The 22,980-nt window shown below is 40.4% G+C and overlaps 1 protein-coding gene across 2 annotated transcripts; it reads left to right on the top strand.

Annotated features, from left to right (window-relative positions):
- Positions 1 to 6,184: 6,184 nt before the first annotated feature.
- rbms1b (RNA binding motif, single stranded interacting protein 1b) lies at positions 6,185 to 22,980 on the top strand. 2 transcript variants are annotated; one of them, XM_084545043.1, is made up of 14 exons: positions 6,185 to 6,722; positions 9,011 to 9,192; positions 11,291 to 11,349; positions 12,350 to 12,441; positions 15,313 to 15,470; positions 16,162 to 16,241; positions 16,723 to 16,838; positions 18,735 to 18,784; positions 18,899 to 18,986; positions 19,211 to 19,261; positions 19,864 to 19,974; positions 20,111 to 20,191; positions 20,282 to 20,360; positions 21,939 to 22,980. In XM_084545043.1, the coding sequence occupies exons 1-13, from the start codon at positions 6,672 to 6,674 to the stop codon at positions 20,351 to 20,353; spliced, it is 1,191 nt and encodes a 396-aa protein (XP_084401169.1). In that variant the 5' UTR covers positions 6,185 to 6,671; the 3' UTR covers positions 20,354 to 20,360; positions 21,939 to 22,980. The 2 variants fall into 2 exon arrangements, with proteins under 2 accessions (XP_084401169.1, XP_084401168.1); XM_084545042.1 differs by lacking the exon at positions 21,939 to 22,980 and having other exon boundaries at positions 6,186 to 6,722; positions 20,282 to 21,408.

Below are 22,980 nucleotides of genomic sequence, written 5' to 3' on the forward strand. Positions count from 1 at the left end.
GTTTCCTCCGTGTCTGGCAAAATAAACAATCTGCTGTAGGTCTGCAGAAACTTGAGATCAGACGGAGGGCAGAGCAGAGGACTCTGGCATGCAGGGGGAGGGGGGGAGAGGAGGAATGTAGGGGGAAGCACACGGATCAGATTTCAGGAGCCCAGAGAAAGGGGAAGGAGAATTAAAAGCAACCTAGCTGTGACCCACAATCTATAAATAAAAGAGTAATAGTCACTTTTAAAATAAATAAAGATATAAATAATGCACATTTGCTCAATTTAAATGCTTGCATTACGCATGCAGCCAGTCACTGACATACATTCGATCAAATTACATTGTCATCTCGTTTTAAAACAGTGCAATGTGTTTTATTTTTTGTGTGTTACTGAAACAATGTGAACGTATGTGTGTAAGACATCGGAACAGACCAGTGAAACACTTTCCAAGAAAAGCTAAAGCTGCAGACAATGCTGTTTTGGTTGAGGCTCTGGCCTCAGGGGCTTCCTGCTATTTGAAGAGGGTGGGGTGGGGCTGGATATTTTGAAAATCTGTGAGACTATTCTGTAGTTCTGCGGCAAATTTTACACAATTAGTGATTATATTCCGTAACACTGTACTTACAGTGTCGCTGTTATGATCGTTGCATGACTTAGTTCTGCCTGTTGCAAATAAAGAGATTTATCACATTAACATTAACATATCTAGCAGTGTTATCGCTGTGCTTACACTATACCAACTGTGGTCTATAAGACTGTGCTGAAACACTGCAAGAAGACTTTCCTGCATGCTTGTAGAATTTCCTGATTGATAGCAAGAGGAAGTTCTCTCCCTGTTCCTGTATACATAAACCGCAACCTTCTGAGTGAACAAAACATAGTTTGCATTACATGCAAGACAATAAGCATGAGCCAAATGATTATTCAACCACATATCCTGTGCCTCCAAGTTTCGCTGAATCAGTTTAATACCAAAAGAAATCCATTTTGTTCAATTTCTGATGACAGTTTTTAAAACTTGCGCCCGATGTAATGTATTTAAATGCATGTCAGGGCTCATTTTGAACAACATCTACAGACCAGGAGAACCAAGAATTTATTACTGGCTGTGCTCAAACATTGATTTCTAATTTGTCAGTGTAGGAGAAGGCATTCTGGACATCCAAAATCAATAGTCCTGTGGAAAAGGACGGTCACAGTGGAGTGTGTTTCCCAGGGAGGGTGAGGTTCAGTTGATATGTACGCAATGGGAATTTCTGAATAGCAGTGTCTGCGTGGGAAAAGTTGGAATCAACACGTTTTCCCACAATATTTGCATTTTCAGTACCCTCAGACCACAGATTATCTTATCTTAAGTTAACTGACAATATGCCACTGGTCAGCTATGTCATGTTGTCTGTGAAGCCTCTCACTCAACCAGGTTATGGTATATGCAAAGCAAAGCTGAAACAAAAGCAGCTGGACTAGTTGGGTTTCTTCAAGGCATATTACCACCCATCCAAGTAGCTTCTTCAGTTCTCAATGTCTGGGGTTGATATTTGGAACATTTGTGGTTGGTGCCCACCTGAAACTCACATGACTAGGGTCTTTAACATAAGGAGCATGAACCTTACGTGGTTGGAGTATTAGTGAAACTCAGCATCCTCATGCACATCAAGCCCCGTAATAAACTGAGGCAGGAACCTGTTCACCCTAAAGACAACACCCAGGCTAAAAATAAAAATACCTTTTGCGCAATTCACTGCGGTGAGGAATGTACAGGCGTGTACATTAGGAAAACAAAACAACCCATTCACAAACGCGTGGTTCAACACAGGACAGCCAGCCCTTCAGGCCAGAATTCAGCAGTCCATTGGCGCCTGAAGTACAAGGGACACTCTACTGAGGACATCAGCATGCACATTTTAGCCAGAGGAGGAAGACGGTTTGAAAGAGGAGTAAAAGAGGCCAGATAATATTGGAAAACCCCTCTCTGAACCGTGGAGGTGGAGTGAGAATTAGCCATCGATTTTACCTCCATTCACACCTTGAGACTCTGGCCATTAATATGTAGGTACAGCACCACCCATTGGGGAAAGAAAAATTCTTTTAATTACAGGTGTATTGTTGTATCTGGTCATTTCAGACCCTTGACAGTTTCAGGAGGCCACAGCCCACATAAAACTCCCCACTCCCCACCAGTCATTTAGAACTGAAGGAGCTACTTGGATATGTGGCAAAATTTTTAAGCTTTGTTTTGGTTATGTCACATTGTAATACAAAAAGCCTGTGTAGATGGAGTAGTGCAAAAACCTGAAATGGCATATGAGATTATTGAGGGCTAGGAAAGTCCCCAGATGACCCGCGCTCACATAAAGAGCCCTCTAGTGCTCGTCATTACTCAAGCTCATTAAAATTTTATCAGTACGAGACTTAGGCTCCACATAGGCAATTTTTTACGAGCATCGGGAAACACAGCGTGCATTCAAGTCACCAGTTATCCTCCTTTGAAAGCAGTGGAAAACAAGCTTTTTGGAGCATTCGTGCATCTACAAACAGACATCTGAACTGGACAAGATAGAATGGAGGTATTCATCACTGTATGATAACAGAAACAGTAGGATTTATCTTACAATATTTAACTGTTTACTACACCAGGCCAAACTAAAGTGAAAATGCAGGACATGAAATCAGCTTTATGAAAGTTATGATATAAAAGTTGCCTCAAATGTACAGTGGCATGTAAACTGACATGTAAAACCCCACCTTGAGATTTCACAGTTTTTCTAATTAAAATAAACACGCAAATACCTTAATAATAGATTTGATATTAATCTTTTCGGCACAGCAAATGTATCTGCCCTATGCATACGTATGTTCTCTTTTGATACTCTTTTGAAATCATGCTCTAGATATAGATGATTCAGAAACAAAGTGGTCGCAGCTGATTGCCGGCTGCCTCCGCCAAAGTAAACTTTAAATCATTGTCAAGTAGAATGCATTACCTGTTGGGGTGAGAATGTAGACCGTGGTATTATGCTGAGGCTGAACAACACCATACAATGTTTACAATAAAGTTTGGAGAGTTGCCCGGCAGCAGAATGTACACAATGGAGCAGCTCGGGGGCGCTGCTCTTTACGTCAGGCTTGACAGAGTTGCCTTTGTACATATGTTACTCTTGCACTCTTGTTTGACAAGAGAAAAATGAAGGCCACAGCTCCACCATTAAACTTTTTTCTTGCTGCTGTTTCCTGTCATACCTCAGAAGAAAAGCTGTGCCAGTGAGAAATATGTACAAATAAAAAAATCTGTAAGTGAAAACATTTCTCGAAACTAACCAGTTCAAGGAAGGGTTGTGTGACGTCATGTAGGTCTATAATGTGTCAAAAACATGTGCAAGCCTGTCTTCGTGATTCTTTTGCATAACTTCATAGAGGCTGAAATAGTCGTATCAGGAAACTACTGGTCACAATGGGCCTTGCCAAATGTTGTATGGAGTTTCAAGTTTTCTAATGGTGTGCAACCCTGTGATCTGGATTAACTCAGCTAAACAAAATGAGTGATGACACTGCAGCAAACAACAGTGTGACGATACCCTCTGTTAAGCACAGATTGTGTACTACATGTTGAGAGATTCCTAAGAATCCAAATAATAATGAAGACTGAGACCATCCACTCATTTCAAACATTTGAAAGTATAATTCAATACTTTCAATTCAACCAGAATAAAACATCTCTTTTTCATTAAAAACATTTATCCTCTGTTTTTCATTGCTACATGGTAGTAGGACCGTGACTCATTCATATTTGGGTAGCTGAGAAAAGCTTTTATGAACACCAACCCTCCACCAGCACCTCAATTAAAGACCACAGAATATGGCTCTTTTTTTTCTCAATGACACACACTCATAGGCACTCACGGCTTTTTTGTGGCTAATTTACAGTCAAGAGTCAGAGGAAATGAATCTGCTGCCGCCAAAGAGGGGTTACACATCCCAGCCTAGCCCTTCCATCCAGGCAGGAAGGTGCACCGCTGGTACTAACAGCTTCCTCGAGCTGCTAAAACTGTGCAATGCTGATTGTTGGCAGTGCCACCTCACAGGAATCTAACGCTTAGAGGAAGTGAGGACGAACGGCTCTCTGCCTTTCACAGACTGGGCTGTGAGACTGTAATTGCCATTATGATATGGGAGGACGAGACAGAGTGGCACTTTTTCTTCTACCTCAAATTTGTTTGCTTATTTGTTAGGGGAACAAAGAGAGAAAGCAGTCAAGTAGAACATTGTCCTAAAGTAACCTCACCTTAATATTTCCCTTGGAAATACCCAGTGTGTGTGTGTCTGTGTATGTGTGTGTAAGTGTGTGTGTCTGTATATGTGTATGATTTTTAGTCATCTTGCAATCATTACATCTATACATGTTTGAGCCTGTATAAGTAGTCCTGAGCGTACAATCTAGACCTGCACCATAATAGACGGAGATCAGGGGAATCACATGCACTCTGGCTATGCGTGTTCCTCCACAGCTATTTCATATCAAAACAATCTAATTTGGGTGATTTAACAGCATGTTGTAAAAGCCGCTTGACATTTAAGTCGCGCACTAATACAAAGCCTGGACTGTGACATGGGCAGCTTTTGACATGGTGTTCTTATGAACAATATTGGGTTAATTTAGTAGTTATTTTAGTGCCGTACAAGCACAGGAATCAGAGATAACCTTTCCATTCACTGTTTCATAAAAGGTGGTTTTCAATTGCCTCTCTGTCTACCCTCACCCCCCTTTACTTTCCTGAGCAGAGTGCTGAATCAGACCTCTCTCCCTCTCCTCTAATGCTGACCCCTTGACTCCAGTTGGACTGGTGAACTTTTCTACATGATTGGTGACCTTTGGCTTCATTAAGGCCACCTTACCACATTTATGTATTAGGCTGGATGACATCATTAGAAGGTAATTGATGTACATATTTAGAGATTATTAAGGTCCGTCCATGGCCCAGTTTTTCTTATTTTCAAGCTAAAGCAAAGTATCTCTCTGCAATATCCTCTCAATTATTTCATTTAAGTGAGTGAAGGAGAGTAGTTGGTACAAAACAGCTGCTACCCAAACTGAAATCATTAGGGTCAGAGAAACTGTTTAGGGAGGCTATAAGGGCAGGACAAGACAGTGATTGCAGCATTGTGCTTGTACTTTGCAGAAGGTCGCCATTAATTCCCATTTTCAGCCACCAGTGTTGGTTTTCCAATCAGTAGGTGACAGTGGTGGGTAGATTGCTTTTGATTTATAGCCTGTCCCTTTTACCTGCTCCAATAAAGACACCCCTCACACACACACACTCACACACACACACACACACACACACACAACCCCCCACAACTAACCATCACTCACGTTCAAATTGTCTTACTGCACAAAATCCATAACAGAAGCCACCTCTTTCAGCAAAATTTTACTCTACGTCAAAACCTGGTCATTAAAGTTTTGTTTTTCTAAACACTATTGGTTTCAAACCTATTTCAAGAAAAAAAAGCATTGCAAACACAAAAGCAACATCTCCTCCCTGAAATAACACGCTATATACTCTGGATTATCTGTATAAACATAAATAAATATATAATAGGTCAACTTTACAACAGATGGATAGATAGATAGATAGATAGATAGATAGATAGATACTTTGTTCATAAATAAATAATGCAACAAGTGAAATTACATTCATCTCCATTCTGCACTGGGGTGATGGCACAGTATACTGTTTTATAAAACTGGCACACAGTATCTAAAATATCTGCATATACGATTTATTTATGGATTTTGTGGGTTGATCCCCAACTCCACCATGTGCCATAAAATGCAGAAATTGCACTTACGTAAGTGAACTATATGGTACCGTATATTTCTGACGGGCCTATAGAGGTGATGGAGCATCCCATTTTACATCTGAGAGTGCTTTTAAAAAATGTATAGGCATATAACATTTTTACCGGCTCATTTTTAAGGCACGGCAGTCGCATTACTCCTTAACTTTGGATCTCACGTTGATCTTATTAAACCACATGCAATGAAATACTCTCCATATAAACACAGAACTCGACTTTACTTGTTCTTCCTGGGGCAAAAATAGACAAACTATCACGTCCAGGGCCAGCGGCACGGTGGAACGTTTGGTATGCCTCCTTTAATAAACAAACAACAACAGAGGGTTGAAACGACTTATTGCCGTTATGTGTTTGGAGCACAAGATCTGCGTGGAAACTTTCAAATACCAACTTGAGGCTGTGGCTGTGAGTTAAAAACGTTGTTTTTAATAATTATTAATCAAATAATACAGGATTTGTAATGTATCTTGTCAACCGCGATCACTCGTCTCCCCTATAGTAACTGACCAAATGGTTTCTTCCACCGTAGCAGCGTCTGTCCTGCGCAGCGTTGACTGCAAATCAATGAAGCCAGTCAAAGAAACGGGGCTGGGCGGTCGAAGTTGGGACAATTTACGGACGTTTCTGTAGCCGGATAGTCGACGACAACAAGGATATGTACACAGCGAATATGCACAGAGACTCGTTTTCTTGTCCTCTGGCGGAGTAAGGAGGATATCTGTGTCAACAAATTTTCTACTCTTACGCGGAGTTTGACATTTTTAGCTTAACAAAAAAAAACCAAAAAAACAACAACAACAACTAACCCCCCTGTTCCAACTGAGGATGATTTTTGCTAATACTGGAAACCCACTAAGGACACCGTATCGCAAACAGGTAAAATACACAATTATTTACCAGACTTAAGACGTAATGTCCACAGAGTTGACTCCGTGGAAGTCGCAAGATACTTGACGGCAGCTCAGTGGCTAAATGTTAGCTAATAAAAACTTATTTTAGTTTACGCGTGTCATGTGAAATGGTAATGTTGTGCTCCCGTTTTGTGATGTAATATCCAGACAAGCAGGCCACCTATTGGTAATGAGTATACCTGCTGCTCGGGCTGTGGTCCAGCTCCAATATTACTACAGACATATTGTGGCTGTTTAGCAAATTAACATTCCTATTTTGATATTATTTTAAGTATAGCTGGCCATAAACGCCGCTTTAAAGCCCCTCAAACTAAACAGTGCATATGCTTTGCTCATTAGGTAAACATTCAGTTGGTTTCTCTTTCATTAAGCTCAGTTTGAGTGTAATAAAACATTAGGTACCTTCCATATTTGCCATACATGTATCATAATTATGTGTTTCCTCACTATGTTAGGCTTCTCTCTATGGTACATGAGTACAGATGACTAATTGCCCTCTTTTTTATTCACTTTGTCCCAGGTACATTGCCTATAGGTGTATGAAAACTCCCTTTAGTCCACAGATTTGAATAGACATATTTACTCTGCGGTGCTCATATGTTATCCTGTGGCTAAGGCTCCATGGGCGAGGCCTGTTACTGGAAACCCCTGTGTATATTTCCAGCTAGGATATGACGGGCTCTGTTGGTCTGGAGCTGGCTGATAAGATGCCGTCCTCTACCCCCATCTCGGTCTCTCCCTCAGTCCTGCATCTAAAGTAGTCCGGCCAGCTGTATGAAAAACAGAATTCACATTTAGACCCGAAGAAAAGGGAGCTTGTTCACACCAGACTATGAAAAAATGAGCTCAGCCCTCTGTTTTATGTTTCGTGCGCGCAGTGTGTTATGAAAGATATTAATGCATTCGCAGCTTCAAAAGGCTCCTGATGTCGTGATCGCAGTGCCTGTCAAAAGTTTAATGGAGTTTTAGGGTGTGTTTGTTTTCCTCAGGTCTTTCCCTGCAATTCAAACCAGTACTGTTTTTGTTTTAGCCGTTAACAACAAAGATATCTCTACTTTTTCTTTTCTCAGCATAGTGACAATATACAGTACATTCAAGAATCAGTATTTGGAGTAATAAACTATTTAAATATTCTAAGCCCTTTGAAGATTGAGAGATGCTGTTTTTGCGTTTTAAAGGAGGTACAGCACCTTCTTTAAGAATAATCTTGTATGGTGGCACAGTACTCTTGAGGTCATCTGGCATTTAATAGTAATACATGTTTAGTACGTTTTTGGTCTCACAGTCTGCGATCCACGTCCACTTATAGCAGTAATAGCAACGTGTGAGGCCACTGAGTTTTATGAGATCTCTGCTTTAATTTGTTGAGAGCCATGCACTGAAAGCATGTTTATGATTTAAATGCTGTGTGTGACACAGGGCATGTTTCTTCAGAAAGCAGGCGACGGATGCTTAAGTCATGGGAAATAAGGACCTTTATCACAAGTCACTTGGTCAGACTCGTTTCACTGCGAAGGCATGTGAGACAGACGAGCATTCGGTCACAAGAGAACGTCCTCTGGGCTGAAGTCCAGACTTGTGTTGCTCAATCCTGTCACCGCTTCATGCTTGGGATTCCATCAGCTTCCTCTCAGCTTGAGATTCCCCCGAGAAGGGGGGGCTTGGGGGGATAATAAGGGTCAGATAGTAAGGAAGAAAATAAATCTCTGAATGGGAAGGCTCTGTCAGATCGGGACATCTGTGTCTTGTAACGCAAACAAAGTTGCTCAATTACAGCAGGACTTTTGCTTTTTAGCCTCAGATGCAGAGGCCACACAGCTGTTATACACAATACAGAGATTAAAAAGAGTCTGTGAGAAGAAATGTAAGTCAGGTCAATTAAGCAGTTCTTAAATAAATAAAGATGTGCATTAATTAGGGCATTAAGGATAAGAAGTTTAGTACGACACCAGAGATAACTGCAAATGACTCACTGGACAACCTGAGGCGTTGCGGCATCAGTGTGACACTGATGTCGGAGCTACAGGTCCCTGTGGACCAGTTGTGCTGACTGTAAGGAGGTGATGGGATAGCATATACGGATCACTGCTCAGTCAAACATTAACCCTCACACTGGACTGAAACCCACATGATACTATATGATACAATGTCCAGTGTCCAGACAGATCATCGTTGTTGTTTTTTTTAATTTAAAATGACATGTTTTTACAGAATTACCTAAATTAAATTCTATTGTTCCCTTACCTTCTCCAGCCACCTGTTGCCCCATCGTCACACCCCATGGCTCCACCCAGCCCGAGCACCAACAGCAGCACCAACAACAACAGCAGCAGCAGCAGCACTGCCGGCTGGGACCAACTCAGTAAAACAAACCTCTACATTCGAGGCCTGTCCCCTTCAACCACAGACCATGACCTGGTCAAGCTCTGTCAGCCGTGAGTACCGCACTTCCTTTCATTATTATCCACTATTGATCAACCATTGATTTTTTATTTTTTTTTTAAGCCCCTTTAGTCCAGTTTCAATTTGCTGGGGCAGTCATTTATTGACATAAATGGGTGGGGATACAAAAAAGGAGCTAAAAGGTTAAATGTAAGATTCTGTTTTAGAGAGACTATTTAGCATTTGTTGCGGTGTTGTATATAAAACTTTATATTGTATTTTATTAAATATAGAAGGAGTATTGAAGCCTGTGCTGGAATATAAAATGGAAGATTATCTTTAAGTCCACGCGTGGTCAAAAATAGATCACAAGAAAGCAATCAGAGCACAGGAGCAGAGATGTTATATATCATGTGTGGATAAAGGAGAGAGACAGTCAGCGCTGGGCTTCTCTACAGCTTTCTTTATGGACTTTATATATGCCAAGACAAAAGACCACCCTGACGCTTTAGAAAATTCATTTCATTTTAGTCTGAGGCCCCGTCTTCACAAGATAATACTGAATAAGAACCTAAGATTACCAATTCATTCTTTGGCTTTTCTAGAGATATATTGGATATTGAAATACTTCTGAGCAGTTGCATAAAAAATGAAACAAAGCTGGATTTAAAAAAAAAGAAAAAAATATTGACTTTGACAATGTTCTTTTTTGACATTCGAAGTATAGATAGATAGAACTTTAGATCCAAGAGTTTCAAACTCACTTGGATGCAGCTGCAGTCATTTGTGATTATAAGTAGTGATTTGCATATAGTTGATACATCACACAGGGCTCAGCAAATGTGCTGTTTTACCACCTACTGTGGAAATCTGGGAGCAAAGAAGCCCTTTATTTTTTTGTGCATTCTGGACTTCTCACCGGATCACATTGAGTAATCCTAAAGAACATTAAAAAAAAACAAAAAAAAAAACAGTGCACTACATATAGACTTTACTGTAAGAGCAAACATGTCACAGCCGCACGATTTGAGATTAGAGTTCAGAAGAAAGAAAGGTTATAAGGTCGTGATCTTTCACCCAGTTTGGTATCTGTTGTAATCCTGAACTAAAATATCCTGGTAGACTGTAGGGTACATTGTGGCTTGCACTGGCGTCACTGCAGATTATGTAGGTTAAAAGACACCCTCTTGCTTTACACTTTTTTTTTTTTTTTTGATTTTAGTCACTGCGTCATGAAGTACATTAACTCTTCAAGCTGCAGTCCAAACTCCATGGATCAACAGGCAATCATAGAAGATATTGCAAATGAATTAATTACATTTTGATTTTACCAAACAAAAGACACCCAGTTGTTTAGAGGATCCTCGTTTCACATCTTGTTATTCCAGTTTTGTTCACAAATTTTGGGATAAAACCTCCTCTGGTCTGATGAAGCAGTGAAACACAAACCTATAAAAGCATCAGATCACAAGAAATTTTACTAAAGCAATTTTGGGGTTTTTACCCACTAACCTCAAGATTGTTTTTTACCAGTTGCTTCTGTGTGAAAGCATCTGAATGACACTGAAGTAACATGGGACTTTTCATCTGCGCCTTCCTGTGGTGTGTATGTACACACGTCTGTTAAAACTATGGCAACGACATGAGCCAGACCAGAGTTCATTATATCGTAATCAGTGGTTTGCCAAGGCTTAAAAACATCTGTCTGCACAAAGAAAACTGCAAGTTGTATATACATATGATTTGGAACCATTAATTGAATTCCACTTATATAATCCTAAAAAAAAATAAAAAATAACTCCCTAAATAAAAACATAGTAGGTGTTCATCTCAGCTGAGCAGGGGTTTTACCAAGATGTCATCAAAAGTGACCCAACTTCTCCTTATAGGGTCTTTGGTGACCCTGTATAACAGTGGTTTCGCTTGGCTGAAGAAAAGGGGACTGTTTGAGATTAGAGATTAGTGCTTTACTGCACACATGGTGGGGTTTTCAGAACCACATGGAAACCACTTCCTGTTTCTCATATTTTTACAGTGATGTCATGGATTGTTGCTCAACCCTCCCTCTGTGTGTGTGAGTGTGTTTTATAACTGGCTGTGTCTGGTACATAATCCTGCTAACAATGCCTCGCCTTTCTGCTCCTCTCTTAGGTATGGCAAAATCGTATCGACAAAGGCCATCTTGGACAAGGCTACAAATAAGTGTAAAGGTGTGTGGTGTTGTCTCTTCTCAGCACTGCCCTTTTCCTTTCTTTGTCTCTTTCACATAAGCATGCATGCAAAATGCCGTGTGTACTACCATATATCACGATTACTACACCATTACTTTCCCCAAATTTACCCAGAAATTGTAAATTTCTATTGTGTAATCTTTAGTGGAAAATTGTCATTTGTCCGTTTTGCTGGTGTGTCAGCGTTGTACATGGTTCCTGGGAAGAAGTGGCTCTTCCTCTTTCTGCTGAGTAATGTTGCTAGTCTCGGTCCAGTTCCAGTAAACTGTCCACCTGACTAAATCGAGACTTACTGATTCTAGTGCTGATGGGATTAAGAGATTGCTTTGTCACTCTTCTCTGGATTACACAAATGACGATTAATCAAAGGCTTTCGGTGAAAGGAGAAACCGCTAAAGACCTAGCAGGGCTCTGACTGCATTTCAAACTAAACTCAGAGAGATAGCCTTGTGTAATCCGAAGTTTCACAAAGTTCTTTGTTTGACTAAAGGCCATTGTTTAATACTAATAACTAAGGCAAGGATCGGCATGAAACTTTAATAACTGTGACCCATTTGTCAGCTGAAAGAGCACTGACATATTCACCATAACTTATTTAGAGTAGGTTAAATATAGCAAGTGCAGTGGAGGCCAAAGACCATAGGTTTTACCCTGTTTGGACCCCACAGGACAAAAAGCTGACCTGAGCCAGTGGTATCTGCATCCTCAGCACTTTTTTGCCTCTGCTTCCACACACAAAGCACAAAAGCACACATATATAAATAGAATAAAATAGACATATAGTATTTAATAGAGAAGCATACACAAATATACTGTAAAATTACATAACACAGCTTCTTACAAACATTGCAGATACCAAGTAATAGCCCATAACCATCTGTCACAAAGAGGATCATGTCGGCCCACACGCCACAGAGCCTCTGTCATTTTCTGAGCTTGATATGGAACATTGTCCTAACTGTGCTGCTCGTCTCCTCAGGATATGGCTTTGTGGACTTTGACAGCCCCGCTGCAGCTCAGAAAGCCGTGGCTGCCCTGAAGACCACTGGTGTCCAAGCTCAGATGGCAAAGGTGAGGATTCATTACAGACTAATCCTGATATCGCATCCATACCCAGTTACCCAGTAACACTGTTGTCTTCCATCTGGCTGGTAAGGCAACTTAAACCTAATCTGTGTGGTATTAAATAGCAGGACAAGAATCCCTGACTGCAGGGTGTATGCTCCACAGCCATTATTCTGTAGACTGCTCATGAGCTCTGAGATCACCTGAGTTGAATCACGAAGGAAGCATATGCTGAACGTGCACGTACTGTATGTCTATGGAACTGGGTTTATTTTGCATCCGTGTGTCTTTAAGTGTGACACACGTACCTGTGTTTGCACAAGCCTCAAGTGTTTACGAGGTGCAGCTCTTTCCTTATTAATTTTGCATTTGAGGGAGGATTGTGCAAATGACAGGATGAATAGCATAATAGGAGGAAATACTGTATGGTAACATGGCCTGATTATGGTTTCTTTTGGATTCTGAGTCATATAATGTGTAATAATTACTAATGTCAGGTCATTGTGTGGCAGAAACAGTTGGCTGTTGTGTTTTGTGAGCATTGAATTGGGTTTATGAGTTGATGATCTGTAAACTGTCTGAGGACGCAGTTGCTTTTTTATTTTCCTGCTTTCCACTGAGACATTTCCTGGATCTACATCTTCACCTGCTGCACTCTGAGCTGATGCCTTATACTTCTTGTATTTGCACTTATTCAACTTGTCTCATCTCATTCTATTTTGTTTTTATTCCCCACCGTGGGATAAATTAAAGGATTATTTGAATTTGGATGACACTCTGCTTTGTCAGCATCAAATCATGTCTAAATTGGAAGTTTCTGTGGGAGTACTATATGGAGCTCTATACAACTGAACCAGATGAAAAGCACAATTAGACAGACCAATAGTGATCACACCATCAGAAGATCAGCACATCAAGATTTGTTCCATGAGAGACTGAGAAGAAAATTAATCAAGGATCAGCAGAAGTCTGGCCTATAGAGGCTGTCTAGTGGAGTCACAGAGGACGAGTAATGCCTCTAAACCCCTTCTCGGGAGGGACATTAAGGCCAAAGGTTTGGAGTGGGCAAAGACTGTAGTAGCTGATGGGAAAATAGCTGATGAATCTAAGTTTGACATTAGTGGCTGTAACAGAAGGGACGAACAGGATATAGAATGAGACAGCACCGCATCAAGGCCACGGTGAAATACGCTACTGACAGCAACACTTTTGAAGGGTTTCAGACGTGAATGGTGGTCCTGACAGTGCCATGAGGTACCAAATAATCCATTATGTGTCTGTGCAGGCTGAGAGTAGTCTTTCTGTCCACTCCAAAAAAGTCTTTAATGCACTGTGTGTACTATCTGCCAGTAAAGTGTTATTTTACTTAACTCCTCGACTTGGGGGGCTCTAGATTAAGGAGGTATTACTTTTGACATACTTGTCTCCAACAGCAGAAACGGAAGTAAATAATTGTGTGTTGTTATGGTAACAGGAACTAGTCGGGGGAAATTAGTTCCCACACAGCACTGAGTGAGGAGCAGGAACCCTTCACCTCATTTCCCTGTCTGGGCTTCTGTGGGGCTTCTTATGTTGCCTTCCTGCTGCCATTTTCCCCTTTTTAATTAAAATAGAGCAGCTCTGGAGGGCGTGCTTAAGTTTAGTCTTTGTATTGTGGAAGGTAAATGCCATTATAAAGTGTGAGCCTTTCATGCTTTATTCTCACTACTGCAGAAGCTTGTTTGGGGCTTAATAGACTCTCTGACAAAGGTCCCTTTTCCTGTTTTTTTATCAGCGCAGGCACCCTTCAATGCTCCCTCTCTCTCATTATTATTTCAAAGGCAGGTGGTGGGACGTGACCAGATCCCTTCTTTTTACCTTATGTTACTTCCAATGAATGTCTCGTGATACTTCATTATGTGCCCACCTTCCTGTGTACTGGGGATTCACGTAATTCACATGTGCTTACAAATGTTATTGATATAGGCAAAGATGAATCAGTATAGACAAAGAGGAGCAGTTGTGGTTGGCTTACTGCGTAACTAAAATATGTAGTCATTCACCTTACCACCTCACCATAAAGTCACAAGTAAGATTTGCTCTTATATAGACTGTGACAGCAAACACCAGGCCGGAATTTACCTTAAATAAAGATATGGTCAAATAAGGCACAGAATGATAGTAGCAAATCCTTAGTTGCCTTACTAGGTATTTATTTAGACCCCTTAAAGGTAAAGGCAGCGTTTTATGCTTGTGTTATATGTATGAGGATATGCATATATAAGGATCTGAGGCAAAAGCGGGAGGTGCTAAAGCACATCTGTGCACCCTTCACTCCATCTGTCCTTTAATATTTTTAAGCATTAATTCCTCAGATTAAACATATTGCCTGGGTCTGGTGCAACCTTCGCTGTCATATAATTTATATATATAAATTTTTCTGTCAGTGTTATTACTTTGTGCTGTCCAGCCTGTTTCCGTTGCTGACACTGAACAACACAACGCTGATGAATATTAATGGCGACGAGAGGCCGATCCCCATGGAGTCGTAGCCGTGTCTTATGTTTCTGCTGATGCTGTTGAAATACGGCAAAAAATCGGCTGATATGAGACTTGAGCCAAGATGGGCTGCATGTAAATCATCTGCTGACCTTTTATTACCTTAAAACCTCCCCCAACAGAGACTCACAGGAAGCAACAGCAATAAGCAGAGACATTAAAAGCCTATTACTGACATCCACATTAGAAGTATGTTAAATTTTTCGTTATTTCCAGGGTTTATTATGTGAAATTTGCAAGGAGACAATGTATTCCCTTCTCTTTCCAAGCGTGTTCCAGGCATTTCCTATGGTGTAATTACATCTCTGCTTTCTATGCCTCTTCTTCTTCATCACACAGCAACAAGAACAAGACCCAACAAACTTGTACATCTCCAACCTGCCTTTGTCGATGGACGAGCAGGAACTGGAGAACATGCTGAAGCATTTTGGCCAGGTCATATCAACACGCATCTTGAGGGACTCCAGTGGAGTCAGCAGAGGAGTGGGCTTTGCAAGGTTGGATTCTTATGTCATTTATTGTCACTGACATATGAAACAGTATCGAGAGACCATTTTTTTCTCATAACTAAAATATATCTTATTATGTCAGATATGACTTAAAGGAATAAGTAAAGTAAGTAAATGGCATCCCAGTGGACGACAACAATACCACAGCTTTGAGATCAAGTCAGCTTTATTTATTAAGTTGATGCTTAAGTAAAATCTTTAAAATCATTCAACAGTTTTTGTTGATTTCTTATCATAAATACCCCCTTTCATTTGATACCTAAAAATACATGGCAATCAGGCTGATGACAAGTCAGAATAAACTGTTCATGTCTGGACAAATGGAAACTCCTTTAAAAACATAGTTTCACAATGACTGGGTGTTTTAATTATAGTGGTAATGCTGGCTTCCGCCGGTCCCACTTGCATAACCTGACATTTGGTCACGACTGACAAAACAAAAAATATCATAGTACACCGGAGGAATGTTTGAATGTGGGTGTGCTCCACTAGGTGTGTGCGGTGAAGACTATACAATAAGATCTGACAATGCGGTAAATGTACACGATGGACTTGCAGATAAAAAATCTTTTACATTAAACTGCCGCTTCCATCAACCTGCAGAGGAGGCATTTGTAGGAAATCACCTACTCACCCTGGCTATTATCGCTGATATACTGCGTGTCTTTTCTAACTTCAGGATGGAGTCAACTGAAAAATGTGACGCAGTTATCTCTCACTTCAATGGAAAGTTTATCAAGACGCCTGCAGGGGTTCCAGGTAAAAACTTTAATTGTTTTATATACTGCAGGGATATGAATGTTTGAAATGAAAGATATTTTGTGTTGTGGTTGTTATAATCTGGGCGGAGTTGTGTAGTCAGGATGAAGCTGTTGGTCGAAAGATTCATGCGTCCAACAGGAGTCAGTGAGTCTGCGTTGTAAAGAGCTCATATACACTCTGCATTAAGTGGCAGAGCACAGACAAAGAAAACGAGAGAGAGCTGCTCTGTGTGGCCTCCACTCCCTCTCTAAGCCTTTTAATTGGATTATTAGACTGAAATAGTCTCTGCTGGCCTTGCCTCCTTTAGGAAGGGGAGGGGATTACAGCTCCACAGCTGCCAAATTAGATGTCTGTGTTCCCAGGCTGCAGGGAGTGAATGACTGCTTAGAAACCAATGACAGACAACAATGTGGGTGTGATCGTGTTGGTAAAAGACAAAGCCTTTTATTTTGTCCTCTCGCCATTTCTCTACTTTCAGCACCATCCGAACCATTGCTGTGCAAGTTTGCTGATGGCGGGCAGAAAAAGAGACAAAGTCAGAATAAATTCGGACTCAATGGTCGGGCCTGGGCGAGGGACGGCGACTCCAGGCTGGTAAGTGGTACTCAGGATGGAGTGGTAGGGACTGAGCACATAATTGGAAACCTTCCATGACCAGAGAGGAACAATAAACTTCAGAGGTGTCCAAATGTAGTGATATTAATGACAGAACATGAAACAAATATTACAATCTTACAAAGAAAAGCACAAGCGTTTTATTGGCTTTACTCTTGCCTGATGTTAATGAAGGAGTCATGACCTGAAGCAGCGGTTCCCCTGTCCAAAACAGAATAGCATATAAGGCCATACTTCTGTTTTTTTTTTTTTTAAATGTGTAAAATGGATGCACTCGTTTTGCATTAAGCAAATCTATCGGTTTCTTTGAAGTGGGATTATATGAGGTACTTCTTCATAGCCAGTGTATTATCTATAATAGATTTCAGCCCTCAGTTGAAGAAATATACAGGAGTATGGTTACGGAAAGCAAGCACAACTGCTGTGTATAGGTCCAGCAGGAAAACATGTTTTAGCCACCTAATACATGGCCCACCTAAACTGAAATCAAAATCAGTTTAATGTACATTAGATTCACAACATTATCACGGCTTTAAAACTACTTTAGTCAGCATTTTAGACAGGAAACTAAAGCCACTTTACTGCTGTCTTCAAACACATAGTATTTTTACCTCTGTAGGACGCTGGAGCTGCTGGTCAACCACTAGATAACTTTGGTGCTTTGTGTTAATTGAAATTTGAACTAATGTCTTAACATACCAAACATAAACAACTTAACCGATCAAGGCAGCATTAGACCAGCAACACCGTGTCCAGGTTGCATCTGCACCCATTCAAGAGGAGGTCATTTACATATTAGCTTTGCTCGATGATTGGATTCTGATGGCGACCTCCATAAAAGGCTCTGGGTTTCTCAGAAATGTGCAAAAAAACTCTCTGTTGTTTGTTTCTCAGACTGGAAATACGCTGTGTTACCAGCTGGGCACATCTGTCCGGACACAGAGTGGAAGTGTTTACGTGCGAGCTTGCATATTTTCAGTTGTGAAACAAGCCTGCCAATCCAAACATTCTTAAATCTATGGGGCAAAAGCACTCCAGAGCATGTCGCTCCGTGGTCTTTGACTTCCAGAGCTTCTGCCCCCTTCCCTTTGCACCTGAGGAGCAGCACAGGTTGCATAATCTGTACATTACAAGTTTACATTGACTGTGCTGGGAGTGTGCGTTAATGCAACCAGTTATTTGTCTGTTCTGCCAACCCAGCAAGGGTCAAAGCTCAGCTTTCCCACTGGATTGTGGAGACATTATCTGTTGTGGTGTTTCAGTGTCACATTGCCTCGTGATTTTGCGGGGCATTCAACCAGGGCGTTGTTTAAAATGTGATTTTTTTGTGGAGTTGCCATTTGGTCGCCTTTACTATATTAGATACAGCATTTCCCTTTGTGGTTATTATGTCCTCTCTGCTAACTCCAGGATGAACTTGTGTTGTATCACTACATCTGGTTATAGTGGCAGCTCTTCAGGTTGTGAATATACCGCATGTCTAATACATTATGTGTTGTACCTCGTCCTTCACCTTCGTGGAAGTGAATATGTACTCACAACCCATTTAATTCACATCAGTACTCCACAGTATCTTCTGCGGGTATGAAAAACAAAATGCTTGTCATTTACCTCCATTGTAGCCAGAACAACAGATAGATTCAGTGGTGGGTTTCCTGTTTTCACCGAGCAGAGTCCCATCGTTCGCCTTTATTGAACTTTGATCAAGAGGATGTGTTTGGTCAGCCAATAGAAACTCTGATCTGCGTGTTTGGACACAGCAGATCTTTCAGCCATTTTAACATTTCTTTCACACTACTAACTGTCCAGTATACGTAGATGATTCATTTCTGTTGCCTATTGAAGTTGTAAATGTTGTGATTTCTTTTCCTCCAGGCTGGAATGACACTCACATATGACCCCAGTACCGCTGCTATTCAAAATGGGTAAACAAGATTAATGTATAGCTTGCACTGTCGTCTGGTCGATGTATTTCGTTTGCACATTATTTGCAACACACTTGTCATTCTGTAACAATGCACTTAATTCTGTGTCGGCAGATTTTTTCCACCACCGTACAGTATTTCAAACAGGATGATGGCTCAGACGTCAATGACCCCTTACATGTCTCCAGTGTCAACATATCAGGTTTGAATCCTTCTCTTTAGGGACAAATTGTAGGCTTTCATCGAATAGAAAGCTGTTTCTTTCAGCTGTTTTACATGTTCGACATTTATGTTTAGAAATCACGTGTGGTCAGGGTTCTGGAGCGCTCTCTTTGGAGTTTCGGGAAGGCCTTTAATTAGGCGCAGTAGCATGTGATCAATGGAAATGGCATGCGTGTTTACAGAGTGTGTTTGTTAATGTTCCAGGTGCAGAACCCGTCCTGGATGGCTCATCAACCCTACATCATGCAGCACCCGGTAAGAGCAAGGGATCTCTCCATTTTTAACAGCACCGTCTTCACCACTCTTCTCGCTCCTCTTTTATCTATTTCATAAACATTTCAGTCGGCGTTTTTAAACAGAACCAAGACATTTGCCTGTAAACAGACACACTCAATATGTGCAAGTAGTAGTTGCACGTAGTGTGACACTGATCCTTGAGGATTTTAAAGTGTTTATGTGGGAACGCTTTATAAAGCCGTGTATTTAATGACAGATGCTAAATATTTTATAACAGATGGGTTTAAACTAATCAAGAGGATTCCTTTCTGGGTTTGGAAATGAGCCATCGTAGACGCCTGCCTGATGCGTCGGGCCACCCAAGATGCTTGCAGACAACTTGCTCAATGTGTACCTTTCACCTTACGCTATTATTATATATTTTTTTAGTTTCTCTTTCCCTGAAATCCAACAAATCAAAATATCCACTTGATATACCAGATATCGAGCATAATTGCCATGGCATTACGTCATCTTTTATTCAGTATTTTTAGATTTGTGGGAAAATACTGCTTTGTTGACTTTCTGTTTGCTCGACCAGCTGCACACATGCCTCTCACCTGCTCACACTCTTCTCGCAGGGTACGGTGATATCGCCCTCTATGGACCCATCCATGTCACTGCAGCCTACTTCCATGATGGCCCCTCTCACGCAGCAGATGAGTCACCTCTCTCTGAGTAGTGCGGGAACGGTGAGGGAACACAGCACGCCATCAGAACTCAGTTCACACATCACACTTATCCGAGGATAAGGTTTGAAAAAGGGCATCATCGAACTGTAAAACATTTAAACCTTGAATATGTTTCTGTGTTGCTCTTTTCTTTCAGTTTATGGCTGCCAACACAGCTATGCAAGGAGCATATATCCCACAGTATGCACACATGCAGACAACGACAGTTCCTGTGGAGGTAGCTTATCTGATTTGATTACATTTTTAAATTTTTTATTTCATTTAGCCAAGTTTCAGTTTCAAAGAACGATTTCACTCTTTCTTCCAGGAAAACGGTGCACAGTCACAAGTGGACTCATCCGGCAATCATTCCCCCTATTCCTACCAACAAACCAAGTAGTACTGAGGTAACATTTGGACAGCTAAAACAATCATGTCTACAAAAGCAGTGGACGCTAAGGATCTCTCACTGTTTTGCGCAGGTGTTTGCAAATGTTTAAAAGTGGGACTATTTTTGGTATCATTTTAAGAGCGTATTTCTGAGTTCATGAAATGATTCAAATTATATTTAAAATAAAAAAAAGTTTTATTTTCATACTAGAAAACGTTTATTTTTTACTGGGGTTTGCCGCAGGATACAAGAAAGAAAGAATCACGTGACCAGTTGTGCAAAAGTGCATGATAGTGGATATGTCTTGTTCTACTTTTTTTTTTTTCCTGAAGATTTTTTTTGTTTTTATTTTATTTTTTCGAAAATGATGTTTTCGTGCTTGCTGTGTGAGTGTTGCTATGGTGAAGTGTTCGGTGTTGTTTTCTTGTAAAGTGGTTTCTCTTAGAACTTTGGATTGACCTTGCTGTCTGAGTAAAATTTGCCTTAATAGTTTTGATACAGTAGTCGCACCGACCACCACGGAGCGGCAATAAGCAAAACAATTTTGACAGCTTTTTGCCTGTGAAATCAGCTACATAGGACTTTTTTATATATAAAATCTACGTGTTTTTGCTTTTCCCCCTCCCAAAACTTAAAAAAAAAAAAGAAATATACATTTTTTAGAACAAATATTTTGAATGATATGACTCCACATCTGATTATCATAGTGGACGGAATATTTCTATAGCAAGGAGGCCCTACATTTTTGTGGATATTGGAAGCTCTGCAGAAAATTCCCATTTTTATCGTTGCCTTTTTGAACACTTGGAATCTTAGAGTAGCTGGAATTAAACCTTTTTTGGGGCGACTAAAATGGGGCAGGTGTTTTTTGTTTCTGGGCCATGCTTTTGCATTATTTTTTTTCGGGAGGGGGGGTGATGTTAATTGTAATTTTGACGTGGTGTGTATTTATCGCTTTTACTTTGAAAAAAAAAACTAACAGGAAAACATGGACGTATGATTGTGAAAAAAAAAAAAAAACTAATCAAAGCCTTATAAAAGAACTTAGGCAAAAGTTCAGTGAGTTGGGCTACGGGGTCGGGGAGGGAGGGGGGCTAAACGGGGAAGAATATGTGTATTTTAAATCGCACCTCACTCTTTGATAGGAAACAAACAAACTTGGCACTTTGAGTTGTAGTTTACTTCACCAAAGATTGTGAGATAGTACATTGTCTCTTTAACCAGGACTCTGCAAACTAGACTGCAGTTTGGACAGTGTGCCTTTGTTTTTTTGTTTTTTTGTTGTACATTTGCATTCAGTTTTCTTAGGTAGTAGTACAATACGGACACACAAGCATGAAGGAAGGAAGTGCCACAGGTGGCTTTAGTGATAACAGGAAAAATTATTATAAGATTAAAATAAAAAAAAAATGCAAAAGGAAAGTTCTACAATCTGATAGACATATTGCTCAAAGACTAAGTGGTTTGTTTTTTTTGGAAACAATGGATTAAAGCATGTGTTTTTATTAAGGTGTGCTCCAGTAAGTCTGTGATTCGACCTGGTGGTCAGTCAGACCAGATATCTACCTCAGAGTTTTCTTTCTCCTCTGTTAAGGTCGGGTTAGCAGGTCCAGCCCGCGCCTTCCAGACCAAATGCCACACTCAGGAGCTCGCCACATACAGCTGTTTCCTTTCAGGTTGTTTTCGAATACCTTTTGATTTTCCTGTTTTTTTTTTTTGTTTTGTTTTTTTCTTTCAGTAGGTAGCATTGTATTCACTAGGGAGGCTGACAACATGTTTTCCACGCATTCAGCATCTGCTTTAATTAGCAGTAGATTCCCGAGCCTGATCCAAAGCGTTTAAAATCCACGTTGACAGCAAAGCTTTGTGGTGGATGTGTGCTCTTTTTAAATGAACATGTTCGTCCTGGGAGTAGAGTGAGCAGCATCTCCTCTGTAGTTAGCTAGGGTGTCCAACAAGGGCCGCTGTGATTATACTTGAGATTTCTGTGTAATGCCTGAGACTGACAAGTAATACTGTCTTGTGAGGTTTGTGCTGCTAGTGGTGTCTGAACCAAGTGCCATAATATCTGGGTCAAGAGTTAAAGAGGTGCATCAACGGGGGGGGGGGAAATACTCATATAAGTAACCACCACATTGAACAGTCATTAAGTTATATGAAACAGATCCTAATTTATGAAGATTTTTGTACAGACAGTTTGAGGAAATAAGAGATTTTCATAGAGCTATATGAAAGTTACTTGTTTTTATTATTTTTTTTTTTTTACTTGTGCCACAGTCGAGCTAACTTGTATGTACAGTTTCAGGACTTTCTCCTCTGTATTTTTCTTTTCCAGTGTTTGTTAAACTTTTTTTTTTCTCAGTAGATTGTTGCCCGAGGTTTCTTCTGTTCATTTTTTTGAATAAAAAAAAAAAAAAAACTTTTTTTGCAAATGTGTGGTAACTATAGTGTGTAGTCCTTATTCCCCGTAAGAGCGACTCATTTTTGTGGTCAGTCTTGAGCACACTTATTTTAATTGATTGTACCCAGTTGGTAACCCTACACTGGTTAATGATTAAATTATGTAAATACATAATTTGTGTCGTCTGCCAGTAAAATGTGTTTTCTGAACAGTAAATTTTAATATGGTGGTTGCT

The sequence above is a fragment of the Chelon labrosus genome (genome assembly GCF_963514085.1).
Source record: "Chelon labrosus genome assembly, chromosome: 5".
NCBI classification, from domain to species: domain Eukaryota; kingdom Metazoa; phylum Chordata; class Actinopteri; order Mugiliformes; family Mugilidae; genus Chelon; species Chelon labrosus.